The sequence below is a fragment of the Saccopteryx bilineata genome, chromosome 2, assembly GCF_036850765.1.
Source record: "Saccopteryx bilineata isolate mSacBil1 chromosome 2, mSacBil1_pri_phased_curated, whole genome shotgun sequence".
Lineage (NCBI taxonomy): Eukaryota > Metazoa > Chordata > Mammalia > Chiroptera > Emballonuridae > Saccopteryx > Saccopteryx bilineata.
In genome coordinates, this window is record NC_089491.1 from 316702583 (window position 1) to 316721239 (window position 18657).

At 40.3% G+C, this 18657-nt stretch overlaps 1 protein-coding gene across 1 annotated transcript; it reads right to left on the reverse strand.

Moving 5' to 3' along the window:
* Positions 1-1332: 1332 nt before the first annotated feature.
* On the reverse strand, positions 1333-3598 carry LOC136323385 (late cornified envelope protein 1A-like). Its single transcript, XM_066255219.1, has 2 exons — positions 3572-3598; positions 1333-2082 (listed from the first exon to the last, which is right to left on the reverse strand). The coding sequence occupies exon 2, from the start codon at positions 2057-2059 to the stop codon at positions 1637-1639; it is 423 nt and encodes a 140-aa protein (XP_066111316.1). The 5' UTR covers positions 2060-2082; positions 3572-3598; the 3' UTR covers positions 1333-1636.
* Between the last annotated feature and the right edge of the window lie 15059 nt (positions 3599-18657).

Genomic DNA, 18657 nt, shown 5'->3' on the forward strand with positions numbered 1-18657 from the left:
GATGTTTCATCTTCATTTAGTCACCTTTTATACATGTTTCAGCCAACAAATCAAACTGTTAGAGCTCTGACTGAATGCCAAACTACAACATTAAGTTTGGAATGTCTGCTTAGTGGACCTACTCAATAAGCTTAGCCCGATACAACTGTATGTCTCTTCCACAATTATACCACGCACTTAGTATTCATTCCACATGTGTTCCTTGGGTTTCTGTCTGCATAAATTGGTGAAAAGTTATGCAGTTCTTTTACAGTGTAACACATCTGTTCATGGAGTACACTTTACACTTCACCTTTTGGAACATACTGAGACTTGACTGCAGTTATATGTCTAGAAGCAAGGAGAGATGGTAGGGTGGGTCCTGAAGAGAACCAGCTGTGTCACATAAGGCAAATACTTCAGGAAAAGCCATTACAGCAAGGGTCGGGAACCTATGGCTCACGAGCCAGATGTTGCTCTTTTGATGGCTGCATCTGGCTCACAGACAAATCTCTAATTAAAAAAATAATAACATTAAAAATATAAAACATTCTCATGTATTACAATCCATTCATTTCCTACCGCTCATGTTCATGGTTGTGGGAGGCTAGAGCCAATCACAGCTGTCCTCCAGGACAACACCAAATTTTTATTGGATAATGCATAATGTACACGCATCATTGTATGGCTCTCATGGAATTACATTTTAAAATATGTGGTGTTCATGGCTCTGTCAGCCAAAAAGCTTCCCGACCCTTGCATTACAGTTTCCTCAGGCAATGCAGGGTTAACCTCCTCAGAGAGGGGTGTAAAGGCTACTTCTACTGGCAAAAAAAAAAAAAAAAAAAAGACTTGGCAGAATTTAGAATTTCAGCATCCCAGCTTTATCAGGATCTTCCCAAAAGTCTCTACAGTAATATTCAGGATCTCAGGAATAAGACAATTAGACATTATGTGAGAGATGATATCAGGTTCTGAAAACAGCACAACCTCTGGGTCTGTGTGCACATGCATGACTGAATCTAGGCAAGAAGAAACATCAGACAAAATAAATTGAGGGACTTATGCAAAAACAAAGGACTCTTAGAAAATGTCTAGGTTATGCAAGACAAAGAATGCCTGAGGACTGTCACAGATAGGAGGAGACTAATAAACCATGGCAACTAATTGCAGTGTTGGATCCTGTGTTGGATTCCGAACCAATGACAATGTGTTTTGCTATAAAGAACGTTAGTGGCACAAGTGGCAAATTTGAACAAAGGCTGTAGATACTGAGGCCTCAGGGAAGCAGGGTTGAGCACAGAGCATGAGAAAGATAATAAAAATCAGGCAAAGGCAAGAGCAAATGCAGATCTTAGTTTTATTGCTTCACATCAAGCTGGCATGTGCCCACAGGTAAACTGTGGAGCGGTACAGCTGCCCTAGGGTTCCCAGGGCAGTCCTGTGCATAGCACATGGGGCAGGGGTTTAGAAAATGGGTTTGGGAGAGATGTTTGGGCTCCTGGACACCAAGGCACAGGGATTCTCTGCACCAGGTCTGCGATCCGCACCCAGGCCTCTCAGCAGTAGGGCAGGCCCAGCAGGAGGAGCTGGATGAGGAGGAAGTAGGTGGCCAGTTGCTGCTCCTGAGTCAGCTCTGCTTGGCTGAGGGTCCACTTCAGCAGCAGCCTCCAGAGGACTGACCACTGCCCCCTCCGCAGCAGCTGGAGCCCCCTCCACAGCAGCCTCCAGAGGACTGACCACTGCTCCCTCCACAGCAGCTAGAGCTCCCTCCACAGCAGCTGGAGCCCCCCGAGGGCTGGGGGCAGCACTCAGAGCTTCGGTGTCTGAGGCGGAAAGACCTGCGGTGCCTGTGGTGGCTCAGGCAGCAGCCACCACCCCCAGAGCTGTGGCCACAGCAGCCACCACCCCCGGAGCTGTGGCCACAGCAGCCCCCAGAGCTGACACTGCAGCAGGAAGAGGCTGGCGGGCACTTGGGGGGACACTTAGGGGAACATTTTTGGGTGGGGCACTTGGGTGTGCACTTGGGTGGGCACTTGGGCGGGGGCTGGCACTGCTGCTGGTTCTGCTGGCAGGACATCTTGGTGAGCAGGCGTTCAGGAGCTGAGGAAGAGTCAGATAGCAAGTCAGCATCATGCACAGGCCACCCATGTTCCTTCCTATAACTTCTTGTTCTATCAGCATCACTTCTAGCCTTTTCATTTTGAACTATTTAAATGGAATCTTTGATAATTAAACACTGAAAGTTTTGTTACTTCTAATAGGCAAACACTCTCCCAGTTCCTTTTTTGAGTCTCCCAATTTCTATTTAAGATAGGCAGGGATTAATATATTTTTTACAAACAGTAAGAAATAACCTGCTACAATTAAATACTTAGTAAGCAAAGAAGATAGTTTTTCTATTGTTTCAACCAGAACCCTGAAAGGCTGCAGTTTAGAAACTGGTTCAGAATATAAATATTCTCTTGGGGAAAGGAAGTTAATGATTGTACCTTCCTACAGAGTTTTGTTCTGTACAGACAGGCATGCAGATTATAAATGGTCTGTGAAGCAGCTAGTTGGTTATTAATGAAAAAGCTGAAGAGCAGTATTTCTGCGTGGACTTCCTAGCTTTGACCTCGGCACCCTGGCTCCAGTCTCATGCCCTGCCTTTTTCAGCCTTGGCCAAGTATCTTGGCACAATGATTTTCATCTTATTATACCGGACTCTCCTCCCCCACTTTTACTGAATTTATTAGGATGACACTGGTTAACAAAATTATACAGGTTTCAGGTGCGCAATTCTACCACACATCATGTGTGCATTGTATTGTGTTTATCACTCCAAGTCAAGTCTCTGTCCATCACCATTTATCCCCCTTATAATCTTCTACAACCCCCAAACCTCCCCTCCCCCTGACAATCACCATACTGTTGTCCATACTTGTGCATTTTTTTTCTTTCTTTTTTTCTTTTTTGGTCAATCTCTCTATATACCCCCAACACAGCCCCCAACCACAACACCCTGCTCTCTATGTATGACTCTGTCTCTATTTTGCTTGTTAGTTCATTGTGTTAATTAGATTCCACATATGAGTGAAATCATATGGTACTTGTCTTTCTCTGACCGGCTTACTTCACTTAGCATAATGCTCTCCAGGTGTGCCTGACTTCTTAATCTCAATTCCATTTCAGATCCATAGATTTGTGAGTTTTATAAATCCCCGAAGAATCCTCAGATTAGCTCTTTCTTTATTGGTTGAAAACTACTATCCCTAGCATGCTTGTGAGGAGGGTCTTGATTTTACTCTCAGAGATGAAGTCTGCACATGAAAGATGTTCTACTAGAGCTTGATGGTCAAGCCTTCAATTTTTCTGACCTGAGTGCGCAGCCAACTAGATCTTAATTTGGTCCAGCATAAAGACACAGCCATCCACTTCTCCCCTGGGGTCCCTGTTGGCCCACTCCCATCATACTCATCCTCCCTCAGTCTTCCTGGGGCCTTTCTCCCTCTATCTACATGGCTTCCAATATGCCCAGACACAGCCCCACCTGCCCACCTGCCCACCTGCCCACCTGCTCTGGTACAGCCATCCCTCTGTGGACACTTACCAGGTACACAAGCAACACAGGGTCTGTCACCACCTTGGGAAGGAGTGGATGGAGATGTTCTGTCCCCAGGGCCCTTTTATGCTGGCCTTGGGCTCTGTCTCAGCAAGTGAGACAGTGCCTGGGCATGAGAGAACTGCCTACTGCCACCCACATGGGTCCTGTGACCTGTGACCAGGTGATGACTGGCAGTTCTTCCCCTGGCTCCCAGAGGACCCAGGGCCACTGCTCTGGACTACAAATGACCCAGCAATTCTACTTCTGGGAATTTATCCTAAGAAATCCAAAACACTAATTAAATATATATATATATATATATATATATATATATATGCACCCTATGTTCACTACAGCACTATTTACAGTAGCCAAGATATAGAAGTAACCTGTGTCCATCAATAGACAAGTAGATATCAATAGACAAGAAAATATGTTGGACAAATAGAGAATGGAATATTCCCCAGCCACAAAGGAATGAAATTTTGCCATATGCAACAATGTTGATGGATCTAGAGGTTATTATGCTATGTGAAATAAGTCAGACAAAGACAAATACCATATAATTCCATTTATATGTGGAATCTAAAAATCAAAATAAATGAATAAACAAAACAGAAATAAACCAAAGACACAGAGAATTGCCAATTTGAAGAGGGTTTGGGAAAATGGGTGAAAAAGGTAAAGGGATTGAGAAGAACAAATCGGCAGTCATAAAAATAGTACAAATACAGCATAGGGGATGTAAAATACAGCATAGAGAATATAGTCAATAGTATTGTAATAACTATGGATGGTGTCTGATGGGTACTAGACTTATTGGAGTGATCACTTTTTAAGTTATATAAATGTTTAATCACTATATCATACACCTGAAAGTATCATAATATAATATTGTATTTCAACTATAACTGAAAAATAAATTAAAAAAATAAAATCATATAAAAAAGAAAATATAAAAAAAGAAAGAAAACAGTAAAAAATGAAAACACGGTAGAAAAACTCCTACACTTATTCCTTACTTCACTCTCCTGGAGGTTACTGCCTTGCTCAGTTTTAGAGCTTGAGTTCCCAGTGTCTCCTTTCTTGCCTCCCAAATTTTAATTCAATGGCTCTGGGCAATCTGGTTCAAACCAAGTTGTATAGAACCCTCCAACTCTTTATTATCTTATATATAAGTGTATGTGCATGTACACGTACGTACATGTGTATGTGCGTATGTATCTGTATTATAGCCAATAGGTGCTGATTAAAGAGTCAGAGCTAAGAGAGAGACCTTGTATTGCTATCTATTAGCTCTGTGATCTTGTGAAAAATTCTACACACCTTTCTTGTCCTCATTTTGTTGATCTACAACAGAGATAATATAAAAATAATGCTTAAGGGATGTGTGAGAGTCACTGAGCTAATACAAAGAATATCTCTGGCAGAGAGTTATAACATGCTATATTCTCTTTAAAAATGACAACACATTCATTAAAAAAATTATAGCTGCTCTCTAAGAAGAGTTAATCTGGTTAGAAAATCAAGAGCCTCTTGTTTTATTGCTAGGTTTTAATAAGAAAATGTGAACCAGGTATGAAGTGTTATAGAGGAGAGAGATGGCTTGATCTGATAATTAAAGTGAGAATTCAGATTTTCCAGGGATCACACCAGAGGGTTGAGGTGAAGCTCACAGGTGGACAGGAGAGAAGGTAGTGAGGAGATCATGAGACTGATCCCTGGACCCTGCTCGATGTAAACCTGCTGAGGAACAGACAGCCCTGGTGGAGTGGAGGCTGGAGGATGTTTAGGAACAGCAGTGTCTAATACTTCATAGGATTTTTTTTTCTCTGTTTCATAAGCCTCTTAACTCCTAACCTCAACTTAGTTATCTATATGAACACAGGCTTTTCTCAAAAGCAATATTGGAATTTCCTATTTTTAGGAGATTAAGGGAAGGGCAGGGTTGGTAGGTAAATTCAGATAATAAGAGCCTCCTATATGTTGCACGGTTATTAAACAACTAAACTAAATTATCATATGAAGGAGAATTAGAGCTAGAGATGACCTTATGAAGAGTGTCTACTTGCATCCTGGCTTGAATTCCTTAGAGCCTGAATGGATGTTGATTTCATAATATCTAGGTTCATACTTTGTGCAGTATGAACCCTACTAGTATGCCATTGAGATGTGTGTGTGTACTTGTGTATACTTCTACTTAGAGATCACAGAGAATATCATAGAGTCTAATTATACTCACACATACACATATACACATACATATCTTTTTTTTGTTATTTTTTTTGTTTTTGTTTTTTTTCTGAAGCTGGAAACGGGGAGAGACAATCAGACAGACTCCCGCATACGCCCGACCGGGATCCACCCGGCACGCCCACCAGGGGCCACGCTCTGCCCACCAGGGGGCGATGCTCTGCCCCTCCGGGGCGTCACTCTGCCGTGACCAGAGCCACTCTAGCGCCTGGGACAGAGGCCAAGGAGCCATCCTCAGCGCCCGGGCCAACTTTGCTCCAATGGAGCATTGGCTGCGGGAGGGGAAGAGAGAGACAAAGAGGAAGGGGGGGGGTGGAGAAGCAAATGGGCGCTTCTCCTATGTGCCCTGGCCGGGAATCAAACCCGGGTCCCCTGCACGCCAGGCTGACCTTCTACCGCTGAGCCAATCGGCCAGGGCTACACATACATATCTTATCATGCTTCTCTCAGCATCTGGTCTTTCCTCGTATCTAACTTCTGCCTCTCATTTGCCTAGTTCTTCCTTTTTAAAATTTTTTTATTTATATTGGGTTTCAATTTCTCATTAAGTTCTGGTACTCATTGGATTCCAACCCTCATCCTCAGAAATAATTGCCTCAGATTATCAAGGAAGCTTCATCTTGGGGTCCCCACTGGGTGTGATGAGCTCCAGTTTCTACTGACTGATATTTGAGGCCTATGCAACATGACTCATTGCTACATCTCTAGTTTAGACCTTGTTACCTCCCTCTTGAAATGTTTTTTTAAGCTTAAATGATCTATGTTGTCTACTTTGAGTTTGCTCTTTCCTCTCAAACTTCTTTGCTTTATTCCATGATCTTTGCAAGTCTAAAATGGTGCTATTCAAATAAGACTTGTAATATCCTTTATGAGTCTGTTGTCTCAAATATATTTATAATGAACTATTCTTGAATTCGTAACCTGAGTCTTCTGTTCTCTATCCACTAGCAGCTCTTCATTCAGGGTTATGCATTCAATGGATAATCAATTAAAAAACCTATTTATTAATATTAGCATTAACTTTACCCTGATTATGACTTAAGCCATTATCATCACTATTCTCATTCTGAGATAGTCACATTACAATGCACTAGCCTTATCACCCTGCAAAAATCTGCCACCAAACTGTCTGGGTGTGGTTTATGTTGCTTCACAGAGTGTATTTAATGAGAGTGTAGTCAAATATTGATTACTTTGCTCTCACAGGTAGCTCTGATTCAGGAGCCCAGCTAATCCATTCCAAAGATAATGAGTCTTAGAAGCTTTTCTGTCTACACCTCTGTCACCACAAAGGGCACTACCAACCATCAATTAATTTGACTTGGGTTTAGGAGGTGACAGTATAGTAGCATGATGTAACAGCCTGAAGACTGGTGTTAGAGCTCAATGGCTTGGGTCCCGTTTAAACAATGTGCATTAGCAAAGAATTGATTTTCTGAAAGAGTATGTTTCTTATGTTATCAGGACCTCATAATCTCAAAACATAGGAGGAAAGAATGCTGAGATCTTGTGAGAACTCAAATTCAGCAACTGCTACTCTATGCTCCAGAGCCAGCACTACAAGTCTCTATTATAATAGCAATAATAAATTAACTCCAAAATTGCAAGAATATGTTCCTAGTTACTTCTTTATAATTAGTTTGGTAAATTTTTAAGCATGGGAAAAATTTGACCATGTAGAAAAATATATCTTGATGGTAGAAAGCAACATTTAAAAAGATTAAAAGAAATAATAAGCTGAAGAAAAATAAAATACTTAAGTCAGTAATAGAATTAAAATTCATAATAAACAGTGAGTTCTTACAATTGTATAGAAAATAAACAACCCTACCTATAAACTAATGTGCAAAGCACATAAACATATAGCTTAGAAAGAAATACAAATGATAGATAAAATTTGAAATGATTTTATTTCATGTTTGTATATATGTAAATAACCAAAGATGTAGATATAAAACAAGAATGACTTTTCAGAGATGAGGTCTATCAGATTAATTCTTTTATATTGAATTGAAATAGACTTAAAATGAATAGCAAAACTCAGTTTTGCTGAAGGTGATCAGGAATGTGTTATTGTAAATATAAACTGGCATAACAATTTGGATGGAAATTTGATGAATAGTTATTCAACAAGTAATTATTGTGTCTAGAAGTTAAAATTTAAACTTAACATATTCTTTTATATAGCAATTGAATTTCTAAGAATGTAACCTAAGAAGAAAATATTAATAAAGAAAATATATGCTAAGAATGATTACTACAAAACAATTAGAATAATAAGAATTAGGAAAGTTGCAAGATACAAGATCTGAATACAGAATAAATTTGATTTCTATTGACCAGCAATATATTAGAAAAATATAATTATAGCAATTGCTATTTTAAATAAAAAATATATTTAATGTGTAAAATATCACTTTAGTGTTAAGTATTTTTGATAAAATTGGAAGACTATTAAAAGGTATTACAGAATATAAAATTAAATAGACATATAGCATATTCATGGATGAATCAAATGGTAAATTATAAAATTTAACATTTCTTCCCAAATTAATGCATACATATATTAAATAAAATTGTCAACAAAATTCTTATGACACGTTTTTGTTTTGATTTTCTTAATTTGTGGTAAATGACAAGCTGATTTTAAAGTTTATATGAAAAAATAAAGGTCTATTAATCACAAAGACAATCTTAAGAAGAGAAAATTATGAAACCTGTGTAAATAGATATCACAATTGATTATATACTTACAGTAATTAAGGAAGCAGGATATGTTCAGAAGGATAGAGATATTAGCAATGAAAATAATTATCAGTCCAATTACAGACTACACAAGTGTGGAAACTCAGTTAAGACTGAGGTGGTATTCAGACTGGTAGGGAAAGTAAAATATTTGATTATGAAAAGTAGATATCTGATTATTCACTTGGAAAATTGTTAAAATAAATATGAAATGTATGAAAATCTCTTCCTGGGTTGAATAAAGAACCTAATTAAAAAACATTTTTATGACTTAAAAATAACAGAAAAGGACAATTTCTAAGGTTAGGGATGGTTGAGTTTTCTTAAAATCACAAAAAATATAAACAACATAGTGTTGCAGAAATGTAGCTATATTAAAAATAAAACACATTTCATCAAATGACACCATTTAAGAGCAAAAAAGAAAATGTATTGGAAAAAGATAGTCACAATTTATTTAATAATAGTACATTAATAATCAGAATATGTAAAGAACATTTACATATTTTAATAAACAAAGACAACCAATAGAAAATAATTTATAAATAAAAACAGACAAATGGCCAACAAACATATATGAAGATACTCATGATAACTATTACTAAGCAGGAAACCCATATTAAAACTACAATGGTACTGATTCACATGTATCAAATGACAATGATTTAAATTTAGAAACAAGATGCAGAAGAGTGATTCTTATATACCTCAGATAGAAATAGAAATTGGACAGACTATTGTGGAAAGAGGAACATGATCTAAAATTCAACATTTCCACTTACAGGTACTGAATTTAAAGAGTCTCTTCAACATAGCAAACAGACACATAGAAATTTCCATGGCTACAATATTTATAGTGTAAATAACCTTAAAGTCCATTCAAAGAGACAGGCTAACAAAATCATGTTATGCTCATTAGACAAGCAATATATACACTAGTTGTAAAAATGAATAAACTATAACTACACAGATTAACTTGAATAACTCACAACAAAATAAAGCTTAAAGAAAAGAATAAATTACATGTGAGTACCTCAAGTATAATAATGCCATTTCTATAGAATTGAAACCTCATATGTGGTAATATATATTGTGTCAGGGTTACCAGCATAGGAATCCTTTAAAAATCTTGTTTAAACCAGGTTGTAAGCAGTCATAAAACTAATATTTGGGAGACAAGAAAGGTATTATTGTGGGGCAGGGCTTCCAAAAATGAGAGGTGAGAGCCTTCAAGACAGGCATCCCCAGGGAGGACAAGATGGAAGTGGTGATAAAAAATTTCCCACCCAACCCTATTTCTAAGCAGCCCTATTCCTAGCCTGGAGCAGCTGCCCCAAGTCCTGTGGAGGGAGGCAGGGAGGAGTTGCCAGTCATCATCTGTCACAGGACCTTGTGGGTGGCAGGAGGCAGTCTTTTCATGCTCAGGATCTCTCACACATGCTGGGAAAGGGACCAAGGTCAGCATAAAGGGCTTTGGGGACAGAGCACCACCATCCACTCCCTCCTGAGGTGGTGACGGACTGTGTTACTTGTACACCCAGTAAGTGTACACTAGAGAAGGAACAGGTCTTCCACAGAAGGATGCTCAGAGCAGGAGGGCAGGAAACCAGGGCCTTTGCAGTGTGTGTGTGTGTGTGTGTGTGTGTGTGTGTGTGTGTGTGTGTGTGTGTGTAGGGGAGGTAGTTAGGGGACTGAGAATAGGATGAGGCTCCTTCCATGTTAGCAAAACGAAGACTGAGGGAAGAGGCAACGGGGACAGGGTGGGAACATGCATTGTGACTTAGTTGTTTAGAGAAACCAAATTGATCTGTTTGTTGGGTCTCTTGTCCAAACATTTTGCAACACTGACCATCATAATAACTTATAACTGTGTTCAAAATGAAAGTTTATCTTTGCAAACATAACTCTCCAGCCAAGAAAGGTTGAGATGGAACAGTGGTTCTCAGTTGGTACAGGGGAAATTCTATCTGATTGACTTGGTTTAATACCACTGATTTATATTGCTACAACCCACCCAGATCTTGGTGCTGAAGGTTGAATTTGGGGTGTGTGTCTGCTGAGAATGCCAGAGCACTGGGCTGGATGAGGAGCCTCGGTGCAAGCTTACATTAAATAGTGCTTTTCCTCAGCTAGCTCTCTCAGGTCATCTCTGACATTCTTGGCTATTGTGAACCCCTATTCCCTGCAGGACAAGGATATCTAAGGAATTCCCCAAGACAGAATGACTGTTTCCCCTAAAGAAATGATTCTATTTCTAAATTGCTTGTTAGATTATGTACATGATTCTTTTGGGGGGGGATACAGAGACAATCAGAGAGAGGGACAGCTAAGGACAGACAGACAGGAAGAGAGAAATGAGAAGCATCATTTCTTCATTGTGGAACCTTAGTCATTCATTGATTGCTTTCTCATATGTGCCTTGACTGGGGGTGGCTATAACAGAGTGAGTGACCCCTTACTCAAGCCAGAGAGCTGGGGCTCAAGCCAGTGACCTTGAGTTTCAAACCAGCTACCTGTGAGCTCAAGCCAGTGACCATGGGGTCATGTCTATGATCTCACGCTCAAGCCAGCGACCAGGCACTCAAGCTGGGGAGATGGCACTCAAGCCAGATGAGTCCATGCTCAAGCCAGCGACCTCAGGGTTTTGAACCTGGATCCTCTGCATTTCAGCCCTATGCTCTATCCACTGTTCCACCACCTGCTCAGGCTGTCCATGATTCTTGTGCTATAATTGCAGTAAAATATCTCCACATGATAGATGTTTGATTTTGAAAACATTTTTCTAACTTTTTATTTTTGGCCTCAGTGTGCTAAGTTAAAATGCTTCATAAGCACACTACGTTCAAAAAAGACAAGATGAGAGCATTTGAGTAACTATTAGAAATAGTAAAACAGTTTACGACATACCACCTTGAAGTGCCCGATCTCATCTGGTCTCAGAAGCTAAGCAGGGTTGGGCCTGGTTAGTACTTGGATGGCAGAAATAGTAAAACTTGTAGTGTTTAGTTATCTCAGATTATATTAAGCAAGTTATCAAAATAGAGAGGCTAGAAATTATTCTGAAAGAATAAGAAGGGACAGGAAGTGACAGGTGGTCTCTATGTGTGGGGCTGACCTGCTCTCTGACTCTTCTTCAGCTCCTGAACGCCTGCTCACCAACATGTCCTGCCGGCAGAACCAGCAGCAGTGCCAGCCCCCGCCCAAGTGCCCGCCCAAGTGCACGCCCAAGTGCCCTACCCCGAAATGCCCTCCTAAGTGTCCCCCCAAGTGCCCGCCAGTCTCTTCGTGCTGCAGTGTCAGCTCTGGGGGGTGCTGTGGCCACAGCTCTGGGGGGGGGTGGCTGCTGCCTGAGCCACCACAGGCACCGCAGGTCTCTCCGCCTCAGACACCGAAGCTCTGAGTGCTGCCCCCAGCCCTCGGGGGGCTCCAGCTGCTGTGGAAGGGGCAGTGGTCAGTCCTCTGGAGGCTGCTGTAGAGGGGGCTCCAGCTACTGTGTAGGGGGCAGTGGTCAGTCCTCTGGAGGTTGCTGCGGAGGGGGCTCCAGCTGCTGCGGAGGGGGCAGTGGTCAGTCCTCTGGAGGCTGCTGCTGAAGTGGACCCTCAGCCAAGCAGAGCTGACTCAGGGGCAGCAACTGGCCACCTCCTCCAACTCCTCCTTCTGGGCCTGCCCTACTGCTGAGAGGCCTGGGTGTGGATCTCAGACCTGGTGCAGAAGATTCCTATGCCCTGGTGTCCAGGAGCCCAAACCTCCCCCCACAAACCATTTCCAGAACCCCTGCCCCACATACTATATACAGGACTGTCCTGGGAATGGGAGCACAGACCTGTGCCCCTCCACAGCTTACCTGTGGGCACATGCCAGCTTGATGTGAAGCAAAAAAACGAGGCTCTGCATTTGTTCTTGCTTTTGCCTGATTTTTATCCCTATGTCATCTTTCTCCTGTTCTGTGCTCAACCCTGGTTCCCTGAGGCCTCTCTCTACACAGCCTTTGTTCAAATTTGCCACTTGTGCCACTAAAGTCCCTCATAGCAAAACACATTTTCCTTGGTTTGGAATCTAACACAGAACTCAACACTGCAATTAGTTGCCATAGTTCATTAGTCTTCTCCCATCTGTGACAATCCTTCAGGTTTTCTTTGTCTTTCATGACCATGACATTCTTTTAGAGTTATTTGTTTTTATAGAATGTCCATTAATTTGTTTTGTCTGATGTTTCTCCTTGCCTAGATTCAGTTATACATGTGTGCAGGGACCCACAGCAGTAAGGTGAGGCTGTGTCCTTACAACCTGACATCTATCTTCATATGGTCCCTAGTTTTCCCAATCCTGGTGGTGTAGCTTTACTACTTAGTTTAGGTGATGTCTGTCAGGTTTCTATGTTGAATAGTTACTATTTTTTCTTTAGTTAATTTAGTCTGAATCATTTCCCATAAGCTCTTAGCAGTGGCCCCCATCCCAATCTCTTGAGGTGAGAGAATGAAGATTTAAAGATGGACCTCTTGAACAAATAGGTTGCCTTAGAAAGCTTTTGCTAGTCAAAAGTATTTCTTAAACAATTTCTAAGCCATTGATAACTAATATGCAAGGCTAAAGGGTCAGTCTAATGTCCATTTTAAATGGAAATGTATGAAAGACCTCAGTCCAAATGCTATGGTTATAACCACACTGGATGTTCGTCACCTAGTCCAAGCAAACTCTTAGTTTGGTTGCTGTCTTCCCTCGAGGCAGAGACAGGGACCAGATGACCATTTCACCCCATCATTCTAGGAATCAGAAGCTGGGCTCCTATGTGAGCTAAAGCATGGGTATCCTGGCCACCCTCCCCATGGGGGGGAGAGGAGTTATGGGGGGGGAGGGTGGCCAGGATACTCATGCTTTGGCTCACATAGGAGCCCCCCCATAACTAAGCCCATTGGAATAACCTAAGCAAATGCCATGCCCTGGTGAGATAAGTACGGATCTATCTCTGCAAGGTGATGTGACCACCACACTTCTCTGTGCCTGTCTCAGAGTGTGGTTCCCTTAGGAAGACGACCTAAGTTAGAAGGCATGGCTATTTATAAACTGTAAATTCATTGCTAATGTAATGAAAGTATTTTTCTAATCACCATTTGGGAATAACCTTGTACTAGCTGCTCATGAGGAATAAGAACAGGGCACAAGTTGTCCTTTTAAAGGGTTTTTTAAAACCTCATCTGCAAGATATGTCACAAAAAGTATAATGGAGCAAGTGGGACTTGAACTGCATTGTCTCACAAAGGAAATATGGAATAAAGTATAGGAGTAGGGTAGGGAGAGCCACATTTACACTAGCATCAAAGTACCAGTTCTTCTTGGGAAGCAATATAAAGATTGGAGAAGTTTTACAAAGTTGTACATTTGTAGTTGTACAAATATTTCACAGAGCCTGGGATATAGGTAAAAAATGTAGGCTTCAATCCTGAACACACTGTGGAGTCCCTGAGGTGGCTTCTTATAGATATTCAGAGATATTCAAAGTCTGTGAATCTTAGTTCAAAGCAGATTATCATCACCTTAAAGGTCATGAGTAATTATTTCAGGAGTAGAAGATGGTAGAGAAAGAACGTGTTTGGATTCTAGTAAAGATGAGAGTCAAGGAGAAACCATTACAGATGGGAATCACTAGAACTTTAGGGAAGGTCATAGACCTTAAGATATTTGATGTTGAAAATAATAGATGCTACGGATTCTGTGTCTATATATGTCTTTGTCTATATAATATATTTAATTATATACATATATACAAACATACATGATGCATATATGTTTGGTTCAACAGTTTAAAAATCCACAATTATATCTACACATACATTTCTCCAGATATTGGATATCCTTGCCTGTCATGGCCTGAGTGTGGATGTTACTGTGTCATGTGTACCTCATCTCAGGCTCTGGAGAATTATTTTGTATACTTCTGGAGAGAGGACTTTCTCCTGATAAGTACTTTTAGGTCTAATTTGCCTTCATTTAATTGTTCACTTTTAAATAATGCTGCCCTTTAGAAAGGGAAGGAGCATCTGCTACACACCAAATCAACACTAGTCTTAACATCTAAAAATACCCAAATATAAAAAAACTCTTCAGGATCCCTGGGTTTATGTAGGAACAAAGCAGTAACACTAGAGTTTCCAATCAAATCCCAAGCTTTTCTGTTCTCTAAGGTCCTCCACTCTGCTTGAGCCAGAGGCTCATTTCCACAGGGTCCTCCACCTGTGCCCCAGGCATGGCCCTCACAATGTCTCTTCTTTCTTCTTTTTCATCCATGGGCTCACTCTCTTTCCCCCTACAAGAGCTTCAGGAAGCAAATATCATTCTACTGTGCAAGGCAAGGCCAATTCTCTCTCTAGTTCCTCTACTCCGATATTGTTGTATGAAAAGGTTCAAAAGAGCTCAGTTGAAAAACACAGTCAATGTAAAAGTCAGATATAACTCTCGTAGAAAATAGCTGTGATTGTTCAAAATCAACTCCCTCTTTCTATTATCAGTGGATACACAGTTCATTTGTGTTACAGAACCTTTTTCATCATTTTCCTTCCATGATTCCTTCACAGCACTCTTGAAAGCGGTTTTTATCATTTCTTTTAAAGTTGAGGAAACTAAGACTGAGAAAAGTGAGGTGATTTCCACCAAATCACACAGTAAGTAGTAGGACCTGGATTATGCCCCAGGTATATATCACTTCTAATCCAGGCTTTTACCTGTGATGGTATAAACTTGCATATGTGTGCATATGCTCACACACACACACACACACACACACACACACACACACACACACAGAATCTGCCTGGGTGGCTGGGAATAAGTGAACCACTTAGAAGCTTCTATGATCTTACTCAAAGCAGACCAGCAGAGCCATAGGACATGAAGATTTAAAAGGCCAAACTCTAAGAAGGAGGTGTGACAGCCAGACAGCTGTCAGGAGGATGAGGCATTGATGATGGGGATGGCCTGAGTCTCATGGAGGGAGGCAGGTGGAAACTCCCAGTCACCACCTGTCACAGGATCATGTGGGTGGCAGGAATTGGTCTCTCACACTGAGGCCCTGCTTTACTGCTGGGGCATAGCTCAAGGTAGCATAAAAGGGCTCGCTGAGTCTATTCCACTATGAGATCCAAATAAAAACCTCTCCTGTTCCTATAAGTAATTAATACCAAGGAATTAACACAGTCTTATTCGTGGCTTCACACTATCTATGGAAGAAAGGCCAAAATTCTAATGTGAAGTGTGAATGCATGTTCTGTCTATGCTTTTAGCATTTTGCAACCCATGTTTATAGATATTCTGAAAATGATTTAGTTCTTCTTGGACATTGATTATGTCTCTGCACTGTGTGCCATGACTATTGCCCGGCCAGGACAGTGCAGCTCAGATCCCACCTGCTCTTTGATCCTTTGTGTGACATGACACTCAAGTGAGATTATCATTTGGCTTGTCTTATATTTCTGCACCTGCATTAATTCATAGAGGTACAGCTATGCACAGAGTGTTTGCTAAATGATTTTAAAATCCTATTACTAGCATAAGCACTGTTGTTACAGTTTACAAATAGCTATTTCTTATGACTTCATTCACTCTCCCAGGATACCACACTCAGAGACAAGCACAGAGAGGTGTGGTGGCCACATCACCCTGCAGAGATCTTCCACTATCTCACTTGGGTATGATATTTGCTCAGGTTGTTCCAATGTACTTAGTAATGGGAAGTGGTCAGGGCATGACTTTCTGCTCCTGATTTCTGGTATGATGTAGTTGGGATGCCATCTGGTCCATGGCTCTGCCTTTGTGCAGGACAACTCCCAAACTGTCAATTGACCTGACTTTGATGTAGATGATATGTCAGAAGAATAGTTGAACCATGAAGATGCCAATTCAGCCTTGGCTATGAGATCTCCTGGCTTTGCTAGGAGTTCAACGTAAACATTTTGTCCATTAGAACATTGGTTTTCTGAGCTTTCCTATTTGGCAAGTTGTCTGCTGCCTCCCTCTGATTGTTGAGCAGGCATACCAATCCCATGGGAGGACTCTAAGCACATCTTCCCACTGTATTGTGGCATTGGAGATGCCAGAGAAAACACAAAGCAGCTAAGCACTGGATGGAGCGATGCTTTACGCACATAGAGAAGAGTCCAAGCAGGATCAGCTCAGTAGTGGGCATCTGTCATTCATGGTCATCATTCTCTCCCCTCTGATGACACAGCAATTTGCCTGCATGTAACCCTCTCATACAGCAATGCAGGAACACTGTCCTTCCCCTGGGAAAAAAGATATAATAGTGAGGTTGGTCAGGGGCTATATGATGCATACACTTTAAACAGATACAAAAGAGCACACATTAAGCCTAAAACAAAAACAAACAAAACAAAAAAACGATATTTTACACGAGATAATAAACCTGGCTTAGGCTGTGTGGGCTCTTTAACTCTTTGTAAGAAGTGTTCCAGGCCCAAGGTCCATTGTATGCAGGTAAGTGGGGTTGAAAGATTGTGCAAGTAAGTTCCCTTTCAAAAACTCCTACACTGTCAGCTCTTCACCACCTCATGGCAGGAAACACTGCTGAGATCTAATCAAAATTAATTCAAACAGCAATAGATATTTTCTGTGCTCTAAAGCACCAAGCAAATTGCTGTGTTGTGTTCTCCACCTCTACCAACCCTTTAAACAATTATAAATAATAAAATAATACTCTTAAAATCTAGAAGAAAATTCAGTGACTATTTTAATAGCACCTTTTAAAGTTGTATTTTCTGAGTGTTGTTAGAGTTGTACTGAACTTTCCCTTTATTTCTGTATTGCTTTGGTGAACATTTCTATGCATTTATTCTCATTTTTTGAATTTTTATCTGATTTGGATAAATTCTAAAATAATTGCTACATAAAATGATATATTCATGTCAAATTTTAATTCACAGATGAAATCAGAATAATGTCAGCATGAGAGATACTCCAGATCTCTCCCTTTGAAATTTCAACAATTTGAACAACTATAATGCAGTTGTGGGCTCTCAGTCTTGCTTGAAAGATCCACACACCAAGTGGACTAAAGAACAGAGGTGCTCTGTGTCTGGCCCAAAGGTCTGTTGAGACATGGGAAGGAGTGCCCAGAAACCTGAGATTGCCTTTCCTAGAGCCATAACGCAGGAAGGCTGAATCAGTAAATCAGAAGCCATAAGGCCAAAGCCACAAAGCCCGCTCGCAACATGCCCTACCCACCAATGCTACTGAAGCCTCATCTACATCATTGATATCATTGCTAGAGCAACATCTCAGCAGAAGATAGCCCAAAAACTTCATAGAGATAAAAGTTGCAATACAGCAAAACCTACTGGAAGAAACTTCTCAAAATCAAAATTTGTTTTTCCTTTTTTTCCTTCTTATTTCTTTTTCTCTTTGTATTTTTAAATTCTATTTTTTAATTTTATATTTTTATTCTTATTTTTCTAGGTGTTTTTTGTTTTTATTCTTTGCTTTAGATCATTTTTCCTGTAGCTTTTCTTTTTTACTTGTCATAGTTTTTTACATTTTAATATTTTTAGAGTTTTTAAAAATTATTCAATATTTTTTTTTTGGTTCTTAACAATACCACTTTCAAATGTCATCAAGGAAAAAATTGAATACCATGGCTACACAGACAGAACAGAGTTCATAAAGATAATAAAAATTCTCCAGAAAAAAATCTCAATCACATGGAAACCTTGGAATTAAATGATAGAGAATTCAAAATCTAAGTTCTGAAAATACTCGGTGAGATATGAGAAGACACAGTTGGCAACTTAATGAGCTCAGAAAACAAATTAATGATCAAAACAAATACCTCACCAAGGAGACTGAAACTTTAAAAATATAGATGAAGAACTTAATACATGAATTAAAGACTGAGGTAGCAAGTTTAGCTAGTAGAACAAGCCAGATAGAGGGTATATTAAAAGAAGAAAAAAGAAGGAAAGGAATGGAGATTCTATTCAAACAAATAATTGATGAGAATTTTCCAGGCTTATAAAAAGAGTTAAGAAACAAACAGAACCCTTAGTTACTGCAACCCAAACAGACTTACTGCAAGGCACATTGTAATA